The sequence below is a fragment of the Bemisia tabaci genome, chromosome 2 (assembly GCF_918797505.1).
Source record: "Bemisia tabaci chromosome 2, PGI_BMITA_v3".
Lineage (NCBI taxonomy): Eukaryota > Metazoa > Arthropoda > Insecta > Hemiptera > Aleyrodidae > Bemisia > Bemisia tabaci.
Genome location: NC_092794.1, coordinates 49,044,817 through 49,064,160, shown reverse-complemented (window position 1 = coordinate 49,064,160; position 19,344 = coordinate 49,044,817). Strand labels below are relative to the sequence as shown.

Genomic DNA, 19,344 nt, shown 5'->3' with positions numbered 1-19,344 from the left:
ATGAGCAATGTAAGTCGTTTCTAGGTAAAATTCCACCGGTCTGCTCAAATGACGCATGAAAAATCTGTGAATGTGTAATGTGATTTTTACGCTTTTTGACCAAACCTAACTTACCACAAACTCAAAGGTTCGTGCATCAACCGCTCTTCAACGTCCATTCGTTGAAACCAAACCCTTGTTTTACTTGTGAATTCATTATGAACTGTCTTGCGTAGCCATTAGAAGTCAAGGTCAGGAATTAGAGTCTGGTTTTTGCTACGACGGTGATTCAGGTTTGGCGGGGGCGATTTCTCTGTACCTTTCCGCTTGCAATTCACATCCTTCACTCGCTCAGCTTTCCCACCCCTTTTGAGACCTCGGTAAATCGTTCTGTAACCACGTTGCTAATTCAGCCGTTAATTTGGACTCATTTTGCAATATTGGAAACTACATAGGCTGTCCAAAAAGTACCGAGACTGGTTCTATAACTAAAAACCACGATAGCTAGAGGCTTGATCTTGGTCTCATTTGAAAGATTAATTCAATATCTATCGATTGAGACCAACATCAAAACTTTTGGTCAAATATTTCAAAAGTTACAACAATTTTTGTAAAGAAAATATCTGGACCTCTACCGTTTTTAATTACTATTTTCTCTTGCCAGGAACACTCTCTAAATAATGAATGATCAGTGCACGGTTCTTTTGCAACTAGTCATGGCAAAACCTAATTGATTTGGAAACAATGTCAAGCCGTCGTCGTCCGACTACGGGTATAAGGGTTCGAAGTCCACGGGGAAAGAATGAACCGTCGGTCACCCACCCACAAAAAAGCTGGGCAATTTTCGGCAAGCAGTTGTTGACAGTTCATAGTGCGTGCGTGTTCTACGCTACAGATATTGAGTGATTTTGTTTCTGTGTTCAAAATTTTAATATCATCATGGAAAGAGATAAAGCAGTGGTATCAAACATTTCGAACACAGAAACAAAATCACTCAATATCTGTAGCGTAGACCACGCACGCACTGTGAACTGTCAACAACTGCCGAAAATTCCCCAGCTTTTTTGTGGGTGGCTGACCGACGGTTCATTCTTTCCCCGTGGACTTCGAACCCTTATACCCGTAGTTGGACGACGACGGCTTGACATTGTTTCCAAATCAATTAGGTTTTGCCATGACTAGTTGCAAAAGAACCGTGCACTGATCATTCATTATTTAGAGAGTGTTCCTGGCAAGAGAAAATAGTCATTAAAAACGGTAGGGGGTCCAAATATTTTCTTTACAAAAATTGTTGTCACTTTGAAATATTTGACCAAAAGTTTTGATGTTGGTCTCAATCGATAGATATTAAATTGATCTTTCAAATGAAACCAAGATCAAGCCTTTAGCTATCTTGGTTTTAGAGTTATAGAACCAGTCTCGGTACTTTTTGGACAGCCTATGTAAAATTTCTGGCTCAAACGTACATCACTTACGCGCGGAAACTAACGGAACATAACGTCGTTCCTAAGTCAGAAAATAGGTAGTTCCTAATTGAAATATGCACATAACATACTCTGTATATATACTGTACATACTTTCGCTCATATGGACATAAATTTACGCCCTTACATCAGAGGAGCGAACATTTGTGAATCCAATAATCAAAGCTACCATTCATTCATCACAACTATGACCGTCCGTTGAAAGTTTTTGCTGTTGTGGGCATACTTATTTCTTTGTTAGTGCGACGGACATTTTCTGCATGAAGGAAGCTACTTTACTACACTAAATAAAACTTTACTTACCTCGTCGAAAGTTGCCTCTCCGTAAAGAAAATTTTCTGATCGTCATACATGTTTCATTGTCACAACTGAAACTCAACTTCTCGCTATAAACCGTCCCCCCGAGGCAACGCTTCCATTCCCAGCGCAACCAATAACTGGCAAAAAATAGATCCAATGTTTCTCGGTTGACGAAGAAATTGTCAAAATTCGAGGCGGAGAAGAAATTAAAATTTCCCTTTCAAATCTAATGGTTCTGTTGGCAGCAAACGATGCGAGACCCATTTCCGCTAGGAGTAAAATATGGTTAGGTCAAAAACCTCTCCACCCGAAGTCCCCTTTTCTGGTACTCCGTCGCACTTAATGATATTTTCCGGTGTCTTGACTCACGGTAATAGCTAGTTTAGCCACCCCGCCCCTCTTCCTCCCCTGAATCCGCCTTGTGAGGAGGCCGAAGTCGAGACGCCTCCCTTAAGTATCGAGTGGCACTTTTGCAAATTTGAAATCTTGTCCCTTCGAACATGCTCCCATCTCACTCCACCTAGCGCAACGTAAGCCGCGTCGCACCGCACAGTAGATCAAGTCAATAGGAGAGGTCAGACAAAATTTGGAAACTTTAAACGCGCTTAATAACTCCGGTTAAGGTGATTCAACGGACGCAATTTTCTTGTATCAGAGTGACGTGCGATATTTCGCATCGATTCATTCCATAATTTTAGCTACTTGTCATTTTTTTCGAATTTTGAGATTGCACTTCTGTTGTCATGAGACTGAAGAATTCATGAACCTTCGACGAAGAAATTTAACGTAATAAAGGCGTGGTTTTTTAGAGGAAAAATATCGCATTCGAGTGCAGTTCCGATATCAGTATCGAATGCGATATTTTTCCTCTAAAAAAAACCACGCCTTTATTACGTTGAGCGTCTTTGTTTTTGGTTCATGAATTCTTCAGTCTCATGACAACAGAAGTGCGATCTTAAAATTCGAAAAAAATGCCAGTAGTTGAAATCATGGAACGAGTCGATGCGATATATCGCACGTCGCTCTGACACAAAATATGGCGTCCATCGAATCGCCTTAAATACAAACATTTGAAGTTCTAACAGTCGCTCCGCTGGTTTTTTCGTAAAAAATTCTGTGAGCATCGCCCCTCAAAATTTACAATATGACGAAATAAATGCAGTTTTAGTAAAGAATTTCATGTCCGACCTCTGTAATTGACTCGACTCACTGTGCTCCGTGTCATGGGCACGCTAACAGACCTTGTCGACGATCGTTACCCAGCTTCTTGTTTTAACGCTTCCACGGGATCGTATCTCCGAATATACCGCGTAAATTAAAGTGCACGCGCGGGCATTGATGGCGCTGCAAGTTATTATCAGGGCCCGCTCACAGAACCGGCGGTGGGGGGCAAAAAAATATGGATGATAGCCCGTTTTTTTTCTCTTACTCCGTGGCTTCCGCGGAGAGCTTGAATGACATCAACAATTTAGAGGGCGATTATTAAGTGCTTATGGGAGCAAAATTACATCGCGTGGTCAGCTACTCAACTCTTACATAATCATTCAACGGAGAAACTTTCGCGCGAGACCTTACCTCTGCCTTTTTCATTAATCATCATTAATAAAATCATGCAATGGTCAATGACAGGGATGTAAAATTCGATACGAATTCTCAGGGAAACTCTGAAAACCTCATGAAATTTTTTGAAATTTCAACATAGGCGTATCCACACACTTCGAACAGGAGGGGTGGATGGTGGGTTTGGGGGACTGCTCCCCTTAGAATATTTTTGACATTTTAGAGTGTTTGTTGTGGTGTGAATCAATTTTGTCTTGAATAATTATCGACTCTTAGCGTCCCTTCTTCTTTATTTCTTCCCTTTGTCTTCCTCCTTTTTTTGGGCCGGGGTGGGGGGGGGGGGGGGGGTACGGCCCGCACGCCCCCCTCTCGCCAACCATGATTAACGATATAATTGTGTAAGCATTGTCGAATGAAATCTCAAATTTACTTTTAATCTCTCAGACACCTAGGTTCCTCTTCCCATCTCTGCTCTGGACCATTATCAAGTATCGACTCCGGATTGATTCGACTCGATACTTGCCTCTCACAACGGCGCACATCATCGTGTCAAAGTTGAACTTAACCAATTAAGCAGTAAGCTCATCGTTATTCGAAGAGGGGCCACGTACCACTTGAAATCATCCCCTCCGCTCCGTGAGATACCCATCCCTCGAACCCTGCTCCTCCCGCCAGTCTGCCCCCCCCCCCCAGGTAGTCACCAGTACTGTATCACGTTGAAGCGACAACATCGTCCGATGGTAATCTGTTTCAGTCACCAGTTTACACCTCCTTCCTCCTCCGTTTACAGCCCCTCACCTCCCCGGCTCTCTCTTTCTGTGTCTCCTGGGGTGCAATTACCATTTCACGCACCGAGCGTAATTTACTCAACCGCATCATTGGTTGTCGGATGTACCTCCATTTCACTCGCCACTATATCTCGAAGGAGACCTCCGACAAAATAATGCTTGATTTTACTTTTTATGGATACATGTGGGCAATGCAGTTCCTCATGAACTCAAGAATCGATGTTTCAAGTTAGTCTAGTAGAAGCGACTCCTGAGCTAAAATAAGAAAAACGAAGGGAAACGCCCACGGACTGCTTCGCAGTCCAACCCCCGGAAATAGGGGTGTTTACCATTATGAAAATAATGGTAATAACGGTGTAATAATAATGGTAAATAATGGAAATGGTAATGGTACACGCATCGGGTGTTAAGCGTTATTCTTATGATTTTATACGATTTTTATGTGATAGAGATGATACGCCTCGGCACAGGTTGCTTTACTCAATAGGACAATACACAAGCTCTGGACTAGAAAAATGTTACGTACTTTCTCTTCAAAATGACAGGGAGAAAACGATTCTGAGAACGGAGGGTTCCGAAATGAATTCACAAGTGTTTTGAACACAGATGAAATGGAATTTAAAGTGTGCTAGTGATGTCAGTAGAATTGCTTTTTAATGGGTGTCAATAAATTGCGAACTTTCAAAGGGCACTTATTTGAGTTGTAGGAGTTTATTTCTCAGAATTTTCGTTTTTTAACGTAATATAAGACCAGATCATGTATTTAAATTAAATACTGTTTTCTCTCGCCGCCTGTTCTCTCTCGCGTGCTTCCGTGAAAACACGTATTAGAGAATCTTTGGCTATCAGTACTTGAAGCTCCAGCCGGAGGATGAACATTCTAGCTAGGCTGTTTCTAGTTTGGCTTGCCTGATCGGTCTTATGTCTGGAGCGGTGATCACTTCGAGATAATGGTAATAGTGAACGAGTATCATGAAGGGGGTTCCCATATTTTTGAGTTTCTCACCGCTGCTTTGGAAGGCAGCGAAAAGAATCCAAAAGTCGTTGTCTTCGAGAGCCTCCGCGGGGACGTCTTTGGCCCCCCAGGTCAGTCTCGTTTCCAAACTTTCTGTATCGTTAGCCAGCAGCTCCATGGTGCCAATGACCACCAATGGCTAAAACATAGTACAACACAGACAAGAACATCAGATGTTAATATAATGGACCGCTAGACAGAGCAAGGAATTAAGGTGATTCGATGGACGCCATATTTTGCGTCAGAATGGCATGCGATATATCGCATCAATTGGTTCCATTTTTTCAGCTACTTGTCATCTTTCTAAAATTTCGAGATCGCAATTCTGTTGTCAAGAGACTAAAGCACTCACTTACCAATTTTAACAAAGAAATTCAACGTAATAAAGGCGTGGTTTTTTTAGGGAGAAAATAGGTATCGCATTCGAGTGCAATTTCTATATCAGTATCGAATGCGATGTTTTCTCTCTAAAAAAACCACGCCTTTATTTCGTTGAATCACTTTGTTAAAATTGGTAAGTGAGTCTTTTGACAACAAAATTGCGATCTCAAAATTAGAGAAAAATGACGAGTAGCTGAATAAATGGAACCAATTGATGCGATATATCGCATGCCGTTCTGACACAAAATATGGCGTCCATCGAATCACCTTAAGCGCCATAGTAATTGGAATGCCGTTTGCAATTAGGAACTACGATTTCTGGCTCATCTGTAAAAACACGTACGTGCGTAGGGGAAGTAATAGTGCATATGCGTTGTTTCTTTACTAAGCCAAAGATAGTAGCTCCTGACATTGAAAAATGCCGTCCTGTTCGTCGTTTCCCAAACGGAGGAACGGAGGGTCCTCCGTCCGAAGGTTGCAAAATTGACTCAAACAATGTAATTTTTTCCGATAGTATATTCCTGCAATTTTTGTCCAAAATTTTATAGATTTTTGGAAGCAGACAGAAGAAAAAGTAATATATATTTAATAAGATAATATACCAAAATGTCAGGAAAAATCACGAAAGTTTCAGAGTAAAATTGTCGGGTCGTTTTTATTTGCCTTCCAGAATGGGTTTGACGTTTCCAACAACTAATTTTACCATGAAACCATTTAAAATGTTGTCTTTTTCGCCATTTGCAATTCTTTCAACTGTTAAGGAATCTAACAAAAATGCCTCAAGAAAATTGGAGAAGTCAGGGAAATTCATTTTCTAAATTCGGCGGCAACCCTGCAGTTACCACGGCAGAATAGTGTAGTCAGTGGCGATTCTTGCAAGTTGGCAACACTGTTTTTTCTCCATTTAAATATATGTTAACCAATCGATTTTAGACGAGGCAGCCTGTCTCACCTAGAATCGATATATTCAATGGATTTAAATTGAGTATAACCCGTTGCCAAGGCCAACTAGCTGGAATCGCCGGTATAATGATAGTCCTTTTTTGCAAAGTGAGTCCAATATACAGGGTTATTCAAAAGTCACGCACCACTGGCCATAACTTCAGTTCTAATTATGATATCGACTTGCGGTTTAAGACGTTTTTCCTCGTATTGAGGGGGGATATTTTTTGATCCAGTTTTTGATCCCCTCGAGGGGAGGGGGTGGGGAGCAACTCAAAAATTTCAAATGGCCACCCCCCTCATGGCCAGTGGTGCTTAACTTTTGAATAACCCTGTATCAGAAAACCACTCTGCCGTGCTTAGGAAAAACGCCGTATGAGCCATCAGGCGTTGCCAAATGTTCCTCAATAAAACACGAAATCCTTGGTAAACTTATGAATATTTTCCTTTCAATTTTTCAGGAAATTTTGCTAGTATTTTGATCTGAAGTTCCTGAAAATTTCAAGGAAAAATAATCATGACTTTCCTCGAAAATAAACCTTTTATCTAAGGAAATTCGGCAACTCTCGAATGTTCATTCGACGTTCCTCCTTAGCACGGCAGCACTGCCGTAAGTGCAAAACAGAAGTTTTGAGAAAATGCGCTTATTGTCAGAAGCGTCTGAACTGCAAGAAGCTTTTACCGCAAGAAGCTTCCGTTCTTCGTAAAATTGCCACCAATCGTGGGGAAGACTCTTAGAAATCGTTTGAATGATAAAAACTCGACCGATCTCATTTCAATTATACATAAAGAGGGTATTTTTCATTTTCCTGCTGGATTATTGTTAGGAAAGACAGCCGCAAGTGCTATCTTCTGCGTGCTTTCGTGGTTGCGTTTTGGACACACAACAAACACATCTTCATGTTACAAATCAGCAGAAAAGGGCTGCATCATACTTGAAAGAAGTGTTTTCATTTTCTCTCTGGAGGAAAAATTTCACTTACTGCTGTTTTGTCTGAAACTACGTCATTTTCTGTGCACTTGCAGCTTTCTGATATGTCTCTTTTTCATAAAAATAAGATGAATTTTGCATTTTAGCTATTTCAGTGATTTCATCTGTAAGGGATTAGACGAATTTTGAAGGAAACTCGATTTCGTAAAGATAGTTACCACTCTGTCCGCTATCACGGCTGACCAGTCCTTACATTTTTCGGATACTGTAGCTTTTCAAGATCGTCACTGAGAAGATATCGAACATCCTCCATCGCCCTGCGCGTGTCGGTCATCATTCTGTTGAAAGCTTTCAATGTCCTCATGAATGTCACCATGCTCTCGGATTCATTGTATTTCGCCGTCACCAGCTGCAATGCTTCGCTTCTTACTTTCTCCGCATCCTTGCACTCATTCGTCAGCTGCTCCCAACTTTTCTCAGAAACGGGACTTTCCTGTGAAGCAAAAATTTCAAACCCCAAAATTACCCCCGGCTCCAGAACTTGACAACCGGGCGAAAAAAAATAAAGTAGAAAGTAATTTTAAATTATATTTGTCAATTTAAGTCATTAAACGTTAACTTTTCGAGTTAAAAAAATTAACCAAGTTATCATAAAATTGATAAAGATTTACTTGAGAGATAACATTAAGTTGTCAAGTTAAAATTAGAATTTATTGGTTTGGTTTTTATGGTCAAAAACTGAACTGAAATATAATCAACCTTACAGGAAGAATGACTCTGAAAAGATCTTTATCTTAAACAGTTGAAATTATTTATTAAATCATTCTGCAAGGGTTTCACAAAGATTTGTATTGAGGGGAAGAAATTTTGTTCAATTCCAAAGAGTACTTTACAATTAAAGAAATCTTACCTTTGTCACCTCAAAGTTACATTTCTTTAAACTTAAATTACAAAACTCGTTCCGAATAAAAGCCTTTTTTCAAAACTGCCTCTGTAGATGTGACTGTTTTGCTTCATACCAGGGACCAGTTCTATAGGACCCTGGACTCCCGTAAGAGTCAATGTAAAAATTCGTGAGCAGGTACTAGTGCTACTATCTCGCGTAGGATCCTCGCAACTCACTGCTGTTATCAGTTGTTGGACTTCATTAAAATCCGTAGGATCGCGTATAACTGCAAAAAATCGAATTTTTCACCGTACTACTGCATGCAGCGAGCCCTTCCTTGTCGAAAGGGGTCGAAAAACGCCAAAAATATACTTATTTTTCAAGAATTCAGCCGCCTTATGTGTTATTTTTCAATCTCCGGCTTAACCTCACTTTTGGAGCGGGCGATGGATGAGTCAAGGTTCGGGGGGAGGATCCTCTGAGTTGACTAGGATCCTACGCGAGAATGCGCTGCAATCACCCGCTCACAACAGAACGGCGTCCTATAGAACTCGTCCCTGTTCATACTATCCACCACTAAACAAGGTCCGAACACATGCATCATGATATGTATATTTGCTCATCAAAATTGCACGTAGAACACGATTTGGACTGCATTTTGCAATTCGGAGCTATAAATTCGGGCTCATCTGAAAAAACACTTATGTGCATAGGGAAACTAATGGCACAGACGTTGTTTTTAAACCGGGCCAGAATTTATAGTTTCAAATTGCAAAATGCAGTCCATTCATACAACGAATATTACTGAAAGTAACTCCCTACGGCATTGGCAGACGTTCTTCTGTGCATCAATTGGACTTCATTTTGCAATTTGGACCTATAAATTCTGGCTCATCTGAAAAAACACTTCTGGGCATAGGGAAACTAATGGCACATACGTTGTTTTTAAACCGGGCCAGAATTTATAGTTCCAAATTGCAAAATGCAGTCCAATTGAACGTATTCATACCCAAAGGAACTACCTATGTCTCACGCAAACCCACATAGTTCCGCACATAGTTCCTTTCAGCATGAATTCGTCCAATTTGAACTTCCTGCTCATTAAAATAACAAAGATCGGCTTGAGTTAAATCACACTAATCGGTACCATCGAACGCAGTTTTTTCTGTATAAAAATATGGAAACCTCAATATCGGAGCTGCGGCTTAACCATTGTGCATTCTATAAATTTCGTACAACGCAGGGCGAGGAAGAATCTTAGCGTGATTGAGAAGCCTGCCAAAACCGTCATAGTGCACGAATTAATTAAAGCAGACCCTCTTGCTCTTATTGCCAGCGGGTACTTTAAATATTTCCTAATCAATGATTTTTTTTTTATTTTTTTTTTAAATATATGGTTTATAGGAGTTTTATCTGATAGATATTGCGACCTTGGAAGGGAGCTGAGAAAGTTGGAGAGTAATTCTACTTATAATAGGCATAAGATCGTAGAAGCGTCATGGTAGGTCTAGGGATTTGTGTTAGAATTCTGTAGGAAATAGAGGATCAGTAGGATAGATAGAATGATGAGGTGAATTTTTTTTTTTTTTTTTTTTTTTTTTTTTTTTTTTTTTTTTTTTATGATGGTCAGTTGGAGGCCTGGCTAAGTTCACAATGATACATTAAAACACTAATATCTTGGTTGGGAGTTTATTTCAGAAATTTCCGTCGTGCAAATCGCGTTTCACGTGAAATTGTGTAGCAGATACCTAAATGAGAATGCTGAATGGGAGCGCTGGAGCGGCCCATCACGTGACTTGTTGACGCTACGTGATTGGTTGACTACTTTCATTCATGACGGCAACGTCGCACATCCAACGTCATTGTTAAAGGAGACAAAAAGAATCACTACGATTTCGAGTTTGCGATGGATACACTCTTTTCAGTAACTTATCGACACCGTTGTCGATGTGAAAACAATCGGGCGAAGGGTATCATAACAAACGACTTAAATTCGAATCGTATCAATTTTAATACTACCTTACGCTAACTTCAAAAATTTCGACAAGATACGTTACCCCAGCCACGAATGGGAATTTTTATTCATTATTGTCTAAATTCTTTAGATGTCTTGGAAGTCCCTCTCTATCAGGCATCTTTATTTCGTGTAGTATGTAGACTTTGTACCTTTGTACCTCAATCTCTTTTTTCTTGAAAAGTAGGAGTTAGAACATATCAAGAAAAAGGAGATCTGGGTAGAGAGGTATAAATAAATATTATACTATACGAATTTTTTTTTTTAATTGTAAGATATTTTTCATTTCAGTTCACTTTATTTTTTCCTTGTCTTTAAGTAAAAGAAACTTAAATTTGCCACCGATGAACAAGTAAATGAAAACTAATGTGAATTTAAAAAAAAATCTTTTATTCGGAATAATTTTCTTTAATAGAAAAGCAAAATTCCTCATCTTTAGAAAGTACATTTCACAGCACCCTGACAACAAAAGTTGAAAAAACAACAGAACAACGCAAGATTTTCAGGAAACGCATAGGTACGTCAATTAATTGGTATGTCCATAATAAATTAAATAGTTTTCTGCGTGAGGGCATTTTCATGCAATTTTAGAGAATGAATAGATGCACCCTGCAAATCAACTCCCCCCCCCCCAAAAAAAAAAAAAAAATCATGGCTCTCCTTGAAAATTTCCCCTCACGGGCTGAGGTCCTTTTCTTATGGTTGGTCTTAAATAGGCGTCAGAAACAAGATTGTGGGCACGGTGTGTTATGCAGATTGGCTTCGTAAATATACTCCGAACCGTACTCAACCAAGTTCACGATTTTGCGTGAATTGCAAACGATCCGCTTCTTCTACCTCCCCTCCTCCTTCCTCTCCTTCTTCCTTCTATTTCCCTACTCCCCGTGCCGCCACACAGGGGACCGAGTCAGTAGGAGGGGTCGGACAAAATTTGGAAACTTTAAACGCTTTTAACTCCTTTTAAACAAAACTTTGAGGTTCTTAAACAGGGTTTCATTGGTTTCCTCGCGAAATTGTTGACCTGTAGCACCCCTTGAAATGTAAAATGTGACGACATAAACATCGAAACCTGCAGTTTTAGCAGGGGCGTAGCTAGGAAATTTCTTTGGGGGGGGGGGGGGGGCATGGGACCACCTCTCGTGGTGAAGAGAGCGGGGGGGTGAGGAATGTAGGATCCCGTTTTTCTGGGGGGCCACGAGATTTCTGGGGGGGGGGGCAGGCCCCCCTCTCCTCCCTAGGCCCCCCAGGCCTCTCTAATTGGCTCGAACCACTGTGCGCCACCCGGCCAATCTTACCCCATCAGATTCGCTGTCAAACGCGATGATTTACTTACTTCCAAGCGTGTGATATTCTTTCACGCCGACAGACACCAATATTCAAGGGTCTCCAAACGCTCGAATTCCATCAGCAATTTCTCTTCAAATGAAACTTCCCTCCGCAAGAAAATGGAATTATCCGTTGCGGAGCACGGGGCCTGAGAGAGAATCATGCTGACGCCTTCACATTAAAATGGATATTGGTGTAGCGGTCATCATGGTGTCAACTCAATTAAATATCATGTAAATTTCCATCTTCCAACGTTACAACCAAACCTTGACCCTTTGACACCGGTTTGACAAACTCGGGTCTTAGGATTTCTAAAATATACCAGTGCCTGGGTTAGCGCGGTTTAGACACCCCTAGTCGCAATGGCTCTTAATAAATTCTACAAAAAGTTGTCCAAAAAATGTAAAAACTTGTAAATTTTAAGAGTTTGTAAATTTTAAGTATAATAAAATTCTTAAAATACTCGTTTTAGGAAATCCTTTTGGGGAATTCTTTTAAAAAAATAGTGTTGAAAACGTAAAAACTACGTAAAAATCAACAAACAATATCGTCAATTTTTATGGGCTGCAACTTTTCCTTTTATACTTTTCTGTTCACCACTCTTTTTCTCTCGTTTTTGCCCGCAGAAAGTTTATAAAAAAATACGTAAATTTTAAAAAAAAATTACTTAAACTTTTTCTTAAATTTTATGTAAAAAAGCTCCGAATAAGCAATATAGCAATAATAATAAAGCAAGAGTTTTTTTACGTTATTTTCAAGTGGTTTTGAATTAAATTTTAAGTTCTCTTAAAATTTACGAGTTTTTTTTACAACTTTCGTCAACAGCTTTGAGGGGGGGGGGGGGGGGGGGAGATGACATCGGCCCCTAGTGTCTCGAACTGCGGAGGCTTAATTAACGATGAGGTCATGGATCGCATTCAATAGTGGCTCAATGTATCGTTTGGTTCAAAACAATAGAACATAACGTCAAACCAAAACATTGAGTCAGTGGACGACGTCCGTTATCTTAGTCTCAGGTATAAATTTACAATGAATCTTAACAAATTTGATGTCATTCTACTTAGTATTAATGCTGCTACACGTTATGGATCAGTTTCTCGCGTTAACTTGTATGTAACGATAATTATTGCTTCTCAAAGACGCAAACCGCATAGCAGCGCTACGTAGAGGTGAATCTCGTCCCTAGATCACATAGAATTTACCTTAAAAGAGGGATTTAAGGCTGCGTTACGGGTGCACTACAAGGATGAAGGGGAGGGGAGGGGGGGGGGTCAAAAATCGGAAAAACTGCGTTACGAAATACATGAACGGCCGGCTCCCTTGCGGCGTTGCTGACTTCTTGTCATACTTTATTTTCTACGTAGTAAACCACTCGAGATTGCCTTCTCTTAATAAAGAATATTCTGTGAAAACTTCAAGCCATTATGTTAGTTTGGTCTCCTTTTAAAAAAATAAAGTAGTAGCAGCGGAGATTTCCAGACACCACAACCGAGATACGCATTTTTGCAGTTTCACCGTCATTATTTCAGCTGACGCATTCGAAATCGGGAAATAATAAAGTAGCAGAAGAAGAAGGAGGAGGAGGAGGAGGAGGAGGAGGAGGAGGAGGAGGAGGAGGAGGAGGAGGAGGAGGAGGAGGAGAAGAAGAGGAGGAGGAGGAGGAGGAGGAGGAGGAGGAGGAGGAGGAGGAGGAGGAGGAGGAGGAGGAGGAGAAGAAGAAGAAGAAGAAGAAGTAGGAGAATCCCTTTTCTTCCCAGCTTTCTATTTTATTCTTTCTCTTTGCATCCTTTCTCCCTTTGTTCTCCCCCTTCCTCCTCTCATTCTCCATTGTATTCTCCTCCTTTTTTGTCCCCGTCTCGAATCCGATAGATGTAATCTCGAGCCTAAAAACCCGTGGAGTTACGACTGCAGTAGTCGACTACGGCGAATCAGATGCGTCGTCGAACAGAAGCAGATACGCCGTTTCTCAAAATCCAATGCAGGTCTTACTGTCTCGCTGCGAGGTTCATGCGCATGAAAAATTCACGTTTCCCTCAGCTTGAAGCGGGGGCTTTTGGGCCCCTGCTACAGCAATAATAATTGCAAGAGAAGCTTGAATAATCAAATTTGCGTTAGACCTCGAGCCCTCGGCTCGCCAGTCAACATTAATGAGGGCTCCTGCCGGATCTTTTTTGGGAGTGACTCGTCTGAGGGATTTCCAACTGACGTTAATTAATTGGTCGTACTTACGCTGAAAGGCACTATGTGCGGATGGATTCAATCCGAAGGAGTCGTGAAACGCGCAAATCCTATGCAAATAGCTCCTTTTAACTCTGTTTATTTGTACATAGATCCTTCTTGCACAAATACACGTCCAATTGGCAGACTGTGCCGTCAGGAGCCATTCTCACACTCCCTACTTCTTTTCTAGCTGATCCGACAAACTCTCATTCTCTGAGCGTGACGACGCACACTGGATCGCGTCAATAGGAGAGGTCGGAAAAAAATTGGAAACTCTAAAAGCTCATTACTCCGTTAAGTAACAAAAATTGAGATTTTAAAAATGGTTCCAATGGTTTTCTCGTGAAATTTCCTTCTAGATGCATCCCTTCAAATTTAAAATGTGACAAATGTAACATCAAAATTTTCAGTTTCAGTCAAAAATTTCAAGTCCGATTTCTCAGATTGACTCGACCCACTGTGCGGCGATGAAACTGCAAAATTGCGTCGTTTCCCGAACGAAAGAACGTAACTACATTTGGACTTAATTTTGAAATTAGGAACTATAAATTCTGGCTCATCCGAAAAAACACGTATGTGCATAAGGAAACTGATGGTTCATACGTTGTTTTTACACTGAGTCCGAATTTATAGTTCCTAATTGCAAAATGTAGTCCATTTCAATGCTCCCAAAATTCCTCTCAGAAATTAATATTTTACCAGGAGAATCCAAGGCATTTCTAACTGAAAATTTCATTGATGGTTTTTTTTTTCATCTCATGCAAAAATGAGAAATACTTTTGGGAAAAAAATAGCACAGGTTTGTTCTTGTTTGAAATTGAATTTTTTTATCAATTTTGCAACCTTGCGATAGAGTTACGTTCCTTCTTCGGGGAAACGACGACTTGAATCCATTATTTCGAAAAGGGAGATCAAGCGGACGTATTTCTGCGAAACGGAACTATGTGCATTAAGACATGAGCCCTGAGACCCATAAGAATACATACATAACAGGGCTCACGCTATAATGCACATAGTTCCGTTTGGTAGAAATACATCCAATCTCGATGGGATGTATTTTCCATTGTTGAAAATCCAATGATACTTGTCTTCGGATTTTTTTATAATATCTAAACTAGGTTTACCTAAACATCTCACTTGGTGCAAACCTGGTTGCAAATGTCGGAAAAAGTTACCGCACGCGGGAAACTTGAAAATGCGTCCAACGTAAAGTGTGTGTCAAGTAGAAGTCTTTTTGACGTGGTCATCATGTTTGAGTGATTTTACATTTAAAAAGCATATTCGTCTATTTGTATCTCTCGTGTGCAACTAACTTGCCGAGGCTCTTGTTTTCGGAAAAATCGAGAGGCGTCTTTTCCCAGGAGGCTGAGCAGCACTCTGCCTTGCTGAAGGGGAATCGCCGTATGAACCTTCAGACATTGCCCAATTTCCCTCGATGAAATACGGAATTCCTGGAAAACTTGTGGATATTTTTCTCCCAATTTTTTACAGGATTTCATTCACAATTTAGTCTAAAGTATCCGAAAATTTCAAGGAACAATATTCATAACTTTCTTCAAAAATAGCCATTTGTTCGAGAGGAAGTTTGGCAACATTCGAATGCTCATACGGCGTTTTTCCTTTGGCACGGCAGTATTCCGGTGCAGTCGCTCCGATCGGCATAATCAAAAGAGCTATTATAAGCGTAAAAAAACGGAGAATGAGAGCGTTTTCCATTACCATAATGGGGACTTGAAACAGTCGTTAACCTTAATGTAACATACTCGCACGTTGCCTTTTTAGCTCTTTCTCGGCACCTCAGCTTTATCTCTCAGAACTAGTTTTCTGTTTAAGCCCTTTGCTCCGCTCTCCCCCCCCCCCTCCCCATTCCTCTCCCTCTATGAATTTTCATTTTGTTTTCTCCAGACTTGCGAGTCTTCAACTTTCAAAAGTTCTGAGGAAGTTCAAGAATATCTGCAGGTTTGATTATGCGCGCAGTGAAGTCTAATTTCTCGTGAACCGGTTGACCCCCAGCCACAGTTTGGCTCATTTGAGGCTAGAGTACCTATATAGGGAGAGCATGGACGTGTCGAAAATTTTGAGGTTAGGCGATGGAGCTTAATAACCGTAAAAATCATAAAAATCGGCCCTGTAGAAAGCTGGAACTAAGCGTTACATGATATGCAAATTTAGGATGCCTCGGAGCTCATAGTAAAGATTACAACATTTTTACGGTGAGTTCTTTTCCACAAAAGCAAAAAATTATTTGGTCTAAAATTAGAACCACGATTCCAATTTAAGTAAGAATATTTGGGCGTAGGTACATATTTATGTTAATAGAAACTATTTACGTAGGATCTGTACGCAACATAGCTCTTTTTAGCATGAATAGAAATACGTCCATTTAACGATTCAACTAAACATTTCTCAAAATGCCTGATTCAACTATTTGCCTGTGACAGGTCCCTTGACTTGTCGCTACTCGACTCATCAGGGAGTTCTAAGATTTCTTACATCGATGACCAAAGTACTACGCATCTCCAAATTTGCGACGTTGCAAACTTCCTGTCATAGTTTATATCTTCTCGGGAAAACTAATCAACGTAACTTCTTGAAAACTCCCCTCATTTTTCTACTCTGTGAGCCTATAATGTCTTGCACGAATTTGAAGCTAAAAAGCTGAGATGTTTCTCTTCGAAAAAATAAAATAAGAACGTAGATTTTGAAACTTCGCAATGAAGATGCGTGGTTTCGCACTTCAGTCATCGACATGATCTTCTAAAAAGACGAAGTCTCTAAGTTTAAAAATCATAGAATAACAAAGAGGGAAAGATTTTGAGACGAACTTTTACGATGTCCACACGTCTGTGTCAACTTTGTTACACCCGTGAGTTCCACGAGTGGGGTCGTTTAATTCATCGTTTTTAATTCTTCCTCCAACAGAAACGGTTTAACAGTCGGACGCATTAAATTCAAAAGGAACTATATCCACTATGACTCGAGTCCCGCCATGCATGTATTCTGACGGATCTCAGGGCTCATATCAGAATGGCGTAGTTCCTTTTGATTTGAATAAGTCCAGTTAGTTCCTGGTTGAGGATGAGGACCGACGCACCTAAGTGAATTAAAGTCATAATCTGATTTCGCTCTTTTGTAGTTTTTCATTCCGCCTCCCGCGAATCCGGCGAATCCTCACAGCTCTTCAAAATTCCTTTTGTCCCCGTCCCTATTCTCTCGCAGTTATTTAATAATTTAATCAGGGTACGCAGGACTCACTCCTCTTTGTTTTCCTTGTTATCATCTGCTCTCGACACGCAAAAAAAAAATATCTCCGCGCACCCGAGGTTGCCACGTCGCGAAAGCTCCGAGGCGCATGGTGCTGCCGTGCTAAGAAAAAATGCCGTATGAGTCTTCAAATGTTGTCAGATTTCCTTCGAAAATTTTAAGATTTCCGGAAAATTTGTAATTATTTTTCTCCCGATTTTTCAAGGAATTTTGGTCGTAATTTGATCCACACGGAAAAAAATTAAATGTTGATCTAGCATTTATACTGTTAATAAGATGTCCGACAAGTTTCAAATGCTGATTTTACAATACAAAATTGCTAACATAACATTTTAATTTGTGCGTTTTGCAGTGGGCGTAGTTACGTTAGCATTTGTTAAAATGTAAAATCAGCATTTAAAACTTGTCGGACATCTTTTTAACAGTATAAATGCTAAATCAACATTTAATTTCTTTCCGTGTAAAGTGTTTGCAAGTTTCAAGGAAAAATACTCATAAATAATTATATATACAAAGCTAACCATAAACTACACATACAATTAGTTAGTTAGTTAATTAATTACGCCGATCAACAGCTAGGTGATTTACGTCGGGGACCAGGAATTTACCTTAAATTTTGAGAGTTATACAATGATATGTAATATCAGATCAGGTATAATATATAATTGTATACAAAATTTTACCTTGTTTTCAGCTTGCAGCCACACAATTGAAACACATTTCTCACTGCAACGTTTCGCTCCACATGGGGGGCATCCTCAGGCAGGCTTTATACATACATTGATCACATTAAAACTTAAAAATATGCATAAAAGCAGTAAGAAATGTGTTTCAATTGCGTGGCTGCAAGCTGAAAACAAGGTGAAATTTTGTAAAAATTACAGCCATTAAATCGTAATATTATATATAAATATACAAAATAATAAGTCTAATTTCATAGTTATTTTATGTATTGTTAATTAAGCGAAATTCATAAAAAAAAATTGTTTAAAATAAATAAAAAGTTACGGTTATACAACTCATGAATTTCGCTAAATTACAAAATAATAATATATGTATAATTTCTGAGAGGAAATTTGGCAACACTCGAATGCTCTTACGGTGTTTTTTCTCGGCACGACAGAGTAATTAAAGTGATTTTTGCTCCGTTCGGAGGGACAACCGAGGGTCGGAATAAATTTCATGGCTTCGGATGTGTTGTAGGGTCGCGATAAAGGCACGTTAAAACCAGTTTGCGCTCTCGACAACACACCCGTGGCCTTGCAGAAGATAAAAATAAAATAAAAAAAATAATGGAAAACTGAGAGTCACGAGATGTGTGAATGTGCAGGTGGAGAGGTGAGGCATTTGGATGGTTAAATGAGTTTAAATGCCGTGTGCGTTTGTATAGGAGTACTTTCGCCATGATGTCATATCATAGAGTACATGGAGTCGTAATGTAAATGGGAGAGCTGGCGCCACTTTTAAGCAATTTCTAGGTCCCGAATTCCGAGACCATTGTGCGGCGCCGGTTTCGATACATTAATCGATTTGTTTACGATACACGGGAACCCGGCCATGGAATTACTCAGAGACAAAAGACCCTCCACTGGCCTCTTGGCGAGGTGGAAGCTTTTACTTTCGGGGATTCAACAGTTCCTTATGGAAAATTAAAAGGGAGCAACATTCATTACCCTAATTTCGGCTTTTGACCAACCTACGTGGTGGATGATGAGCTTCGGGTGACGTCATGAGCCAAACGAGTTTCCCAAACTTCGGCCATTTTCGGCTTGTTTGCAAAACGAAACTGCCAACACGTTGTTGAACATCAAACATGTAGGTAAGTAAACAGTAGAATGCTGAGGTCCCGAAAGTAAAAGCTTCCGCCATGGCCAAGATACTAGTGGAGGGTCTCTTGTCTCTGGACACCTTGGACTTGGTCTCTTGTGGTCTGTTGGCTACGTCTTCCACACCGCCATTTTGGATCGAATATGTATCGAAAAAGTGACCCAGACACTGGGCTCGAAACTCGTCGAGCAGAACATGGCGCCAGGTCTTCCATTCACATTACGACTCTATGTACTCTATGTGTCAAATGGGTTTGTTGGAGCAGTGGACTGATCATTGAAATTGACGGATAAAGCGATAGATAAAGAAGACGAAGGGAACATGTAGCGATCTCACTGGTGAAAACGGGTGGTTGTCTTAAACTAAATTGTGAATGATGGGCTAAATTTAGAGTCTCCTATTGGTTGCCGTTAGGTAGTCTATCATT

At 40.2% G+C, this 19,344-nt stretch overlaps 2 protein-coding genes across 2 annotated transcripts in view; one reads left to right on the top strand and one right to left on the bottom strand.

Moving 5' to 3' along the window:
• Positions 1-19,344, top strand: part of LOC109044102 (potassium channel subfamily K member 18) — a 211,438-nt gene that overhangs the window by 172,088 nt on the left and 20,006 nt on the right. The gene's annotated exons all lie outside the window — the stretch shown is intronic.
• LOC109044105 (uncharacterized) lies at positions 4,804-10,335 on the bottom strand. The gene is made up of 3 exons (XM_019061640.2): positions 10,324-10,335; positions 7,634-7,873; positions 4,804-5,265 (listed from the first exon to the last, which is right to left on the bottom strand). The coding sequence occupies exons 2-3, from the start codon at positions 7,754-7,756 to the stop codon at positions 4,996-4,998; spliced, it is 393 nt and encodes a 130-aa protein (XP_018917185.2). The 5' UTR covers positions 7,757-7,873; positions 10,324-10,335; the 3' UTR covers positions 4,804-4,995.

Coding starts and splice junctions, on each gene's coding strand:
- LOC109044105 (XM_019061640.2), bottom strand. CDS start 7,756: ATGGTGACATTCATGAGGACATTGAAAGCTTTCAACAGAATGATGACC. Junction 5,266..7,633: donor AGCTACAGTATCCGAAAAAT/GTAAGGACTGGT, acceptor ACTATGTTTTAG/CCATTGGTGGTCATTGGCAC.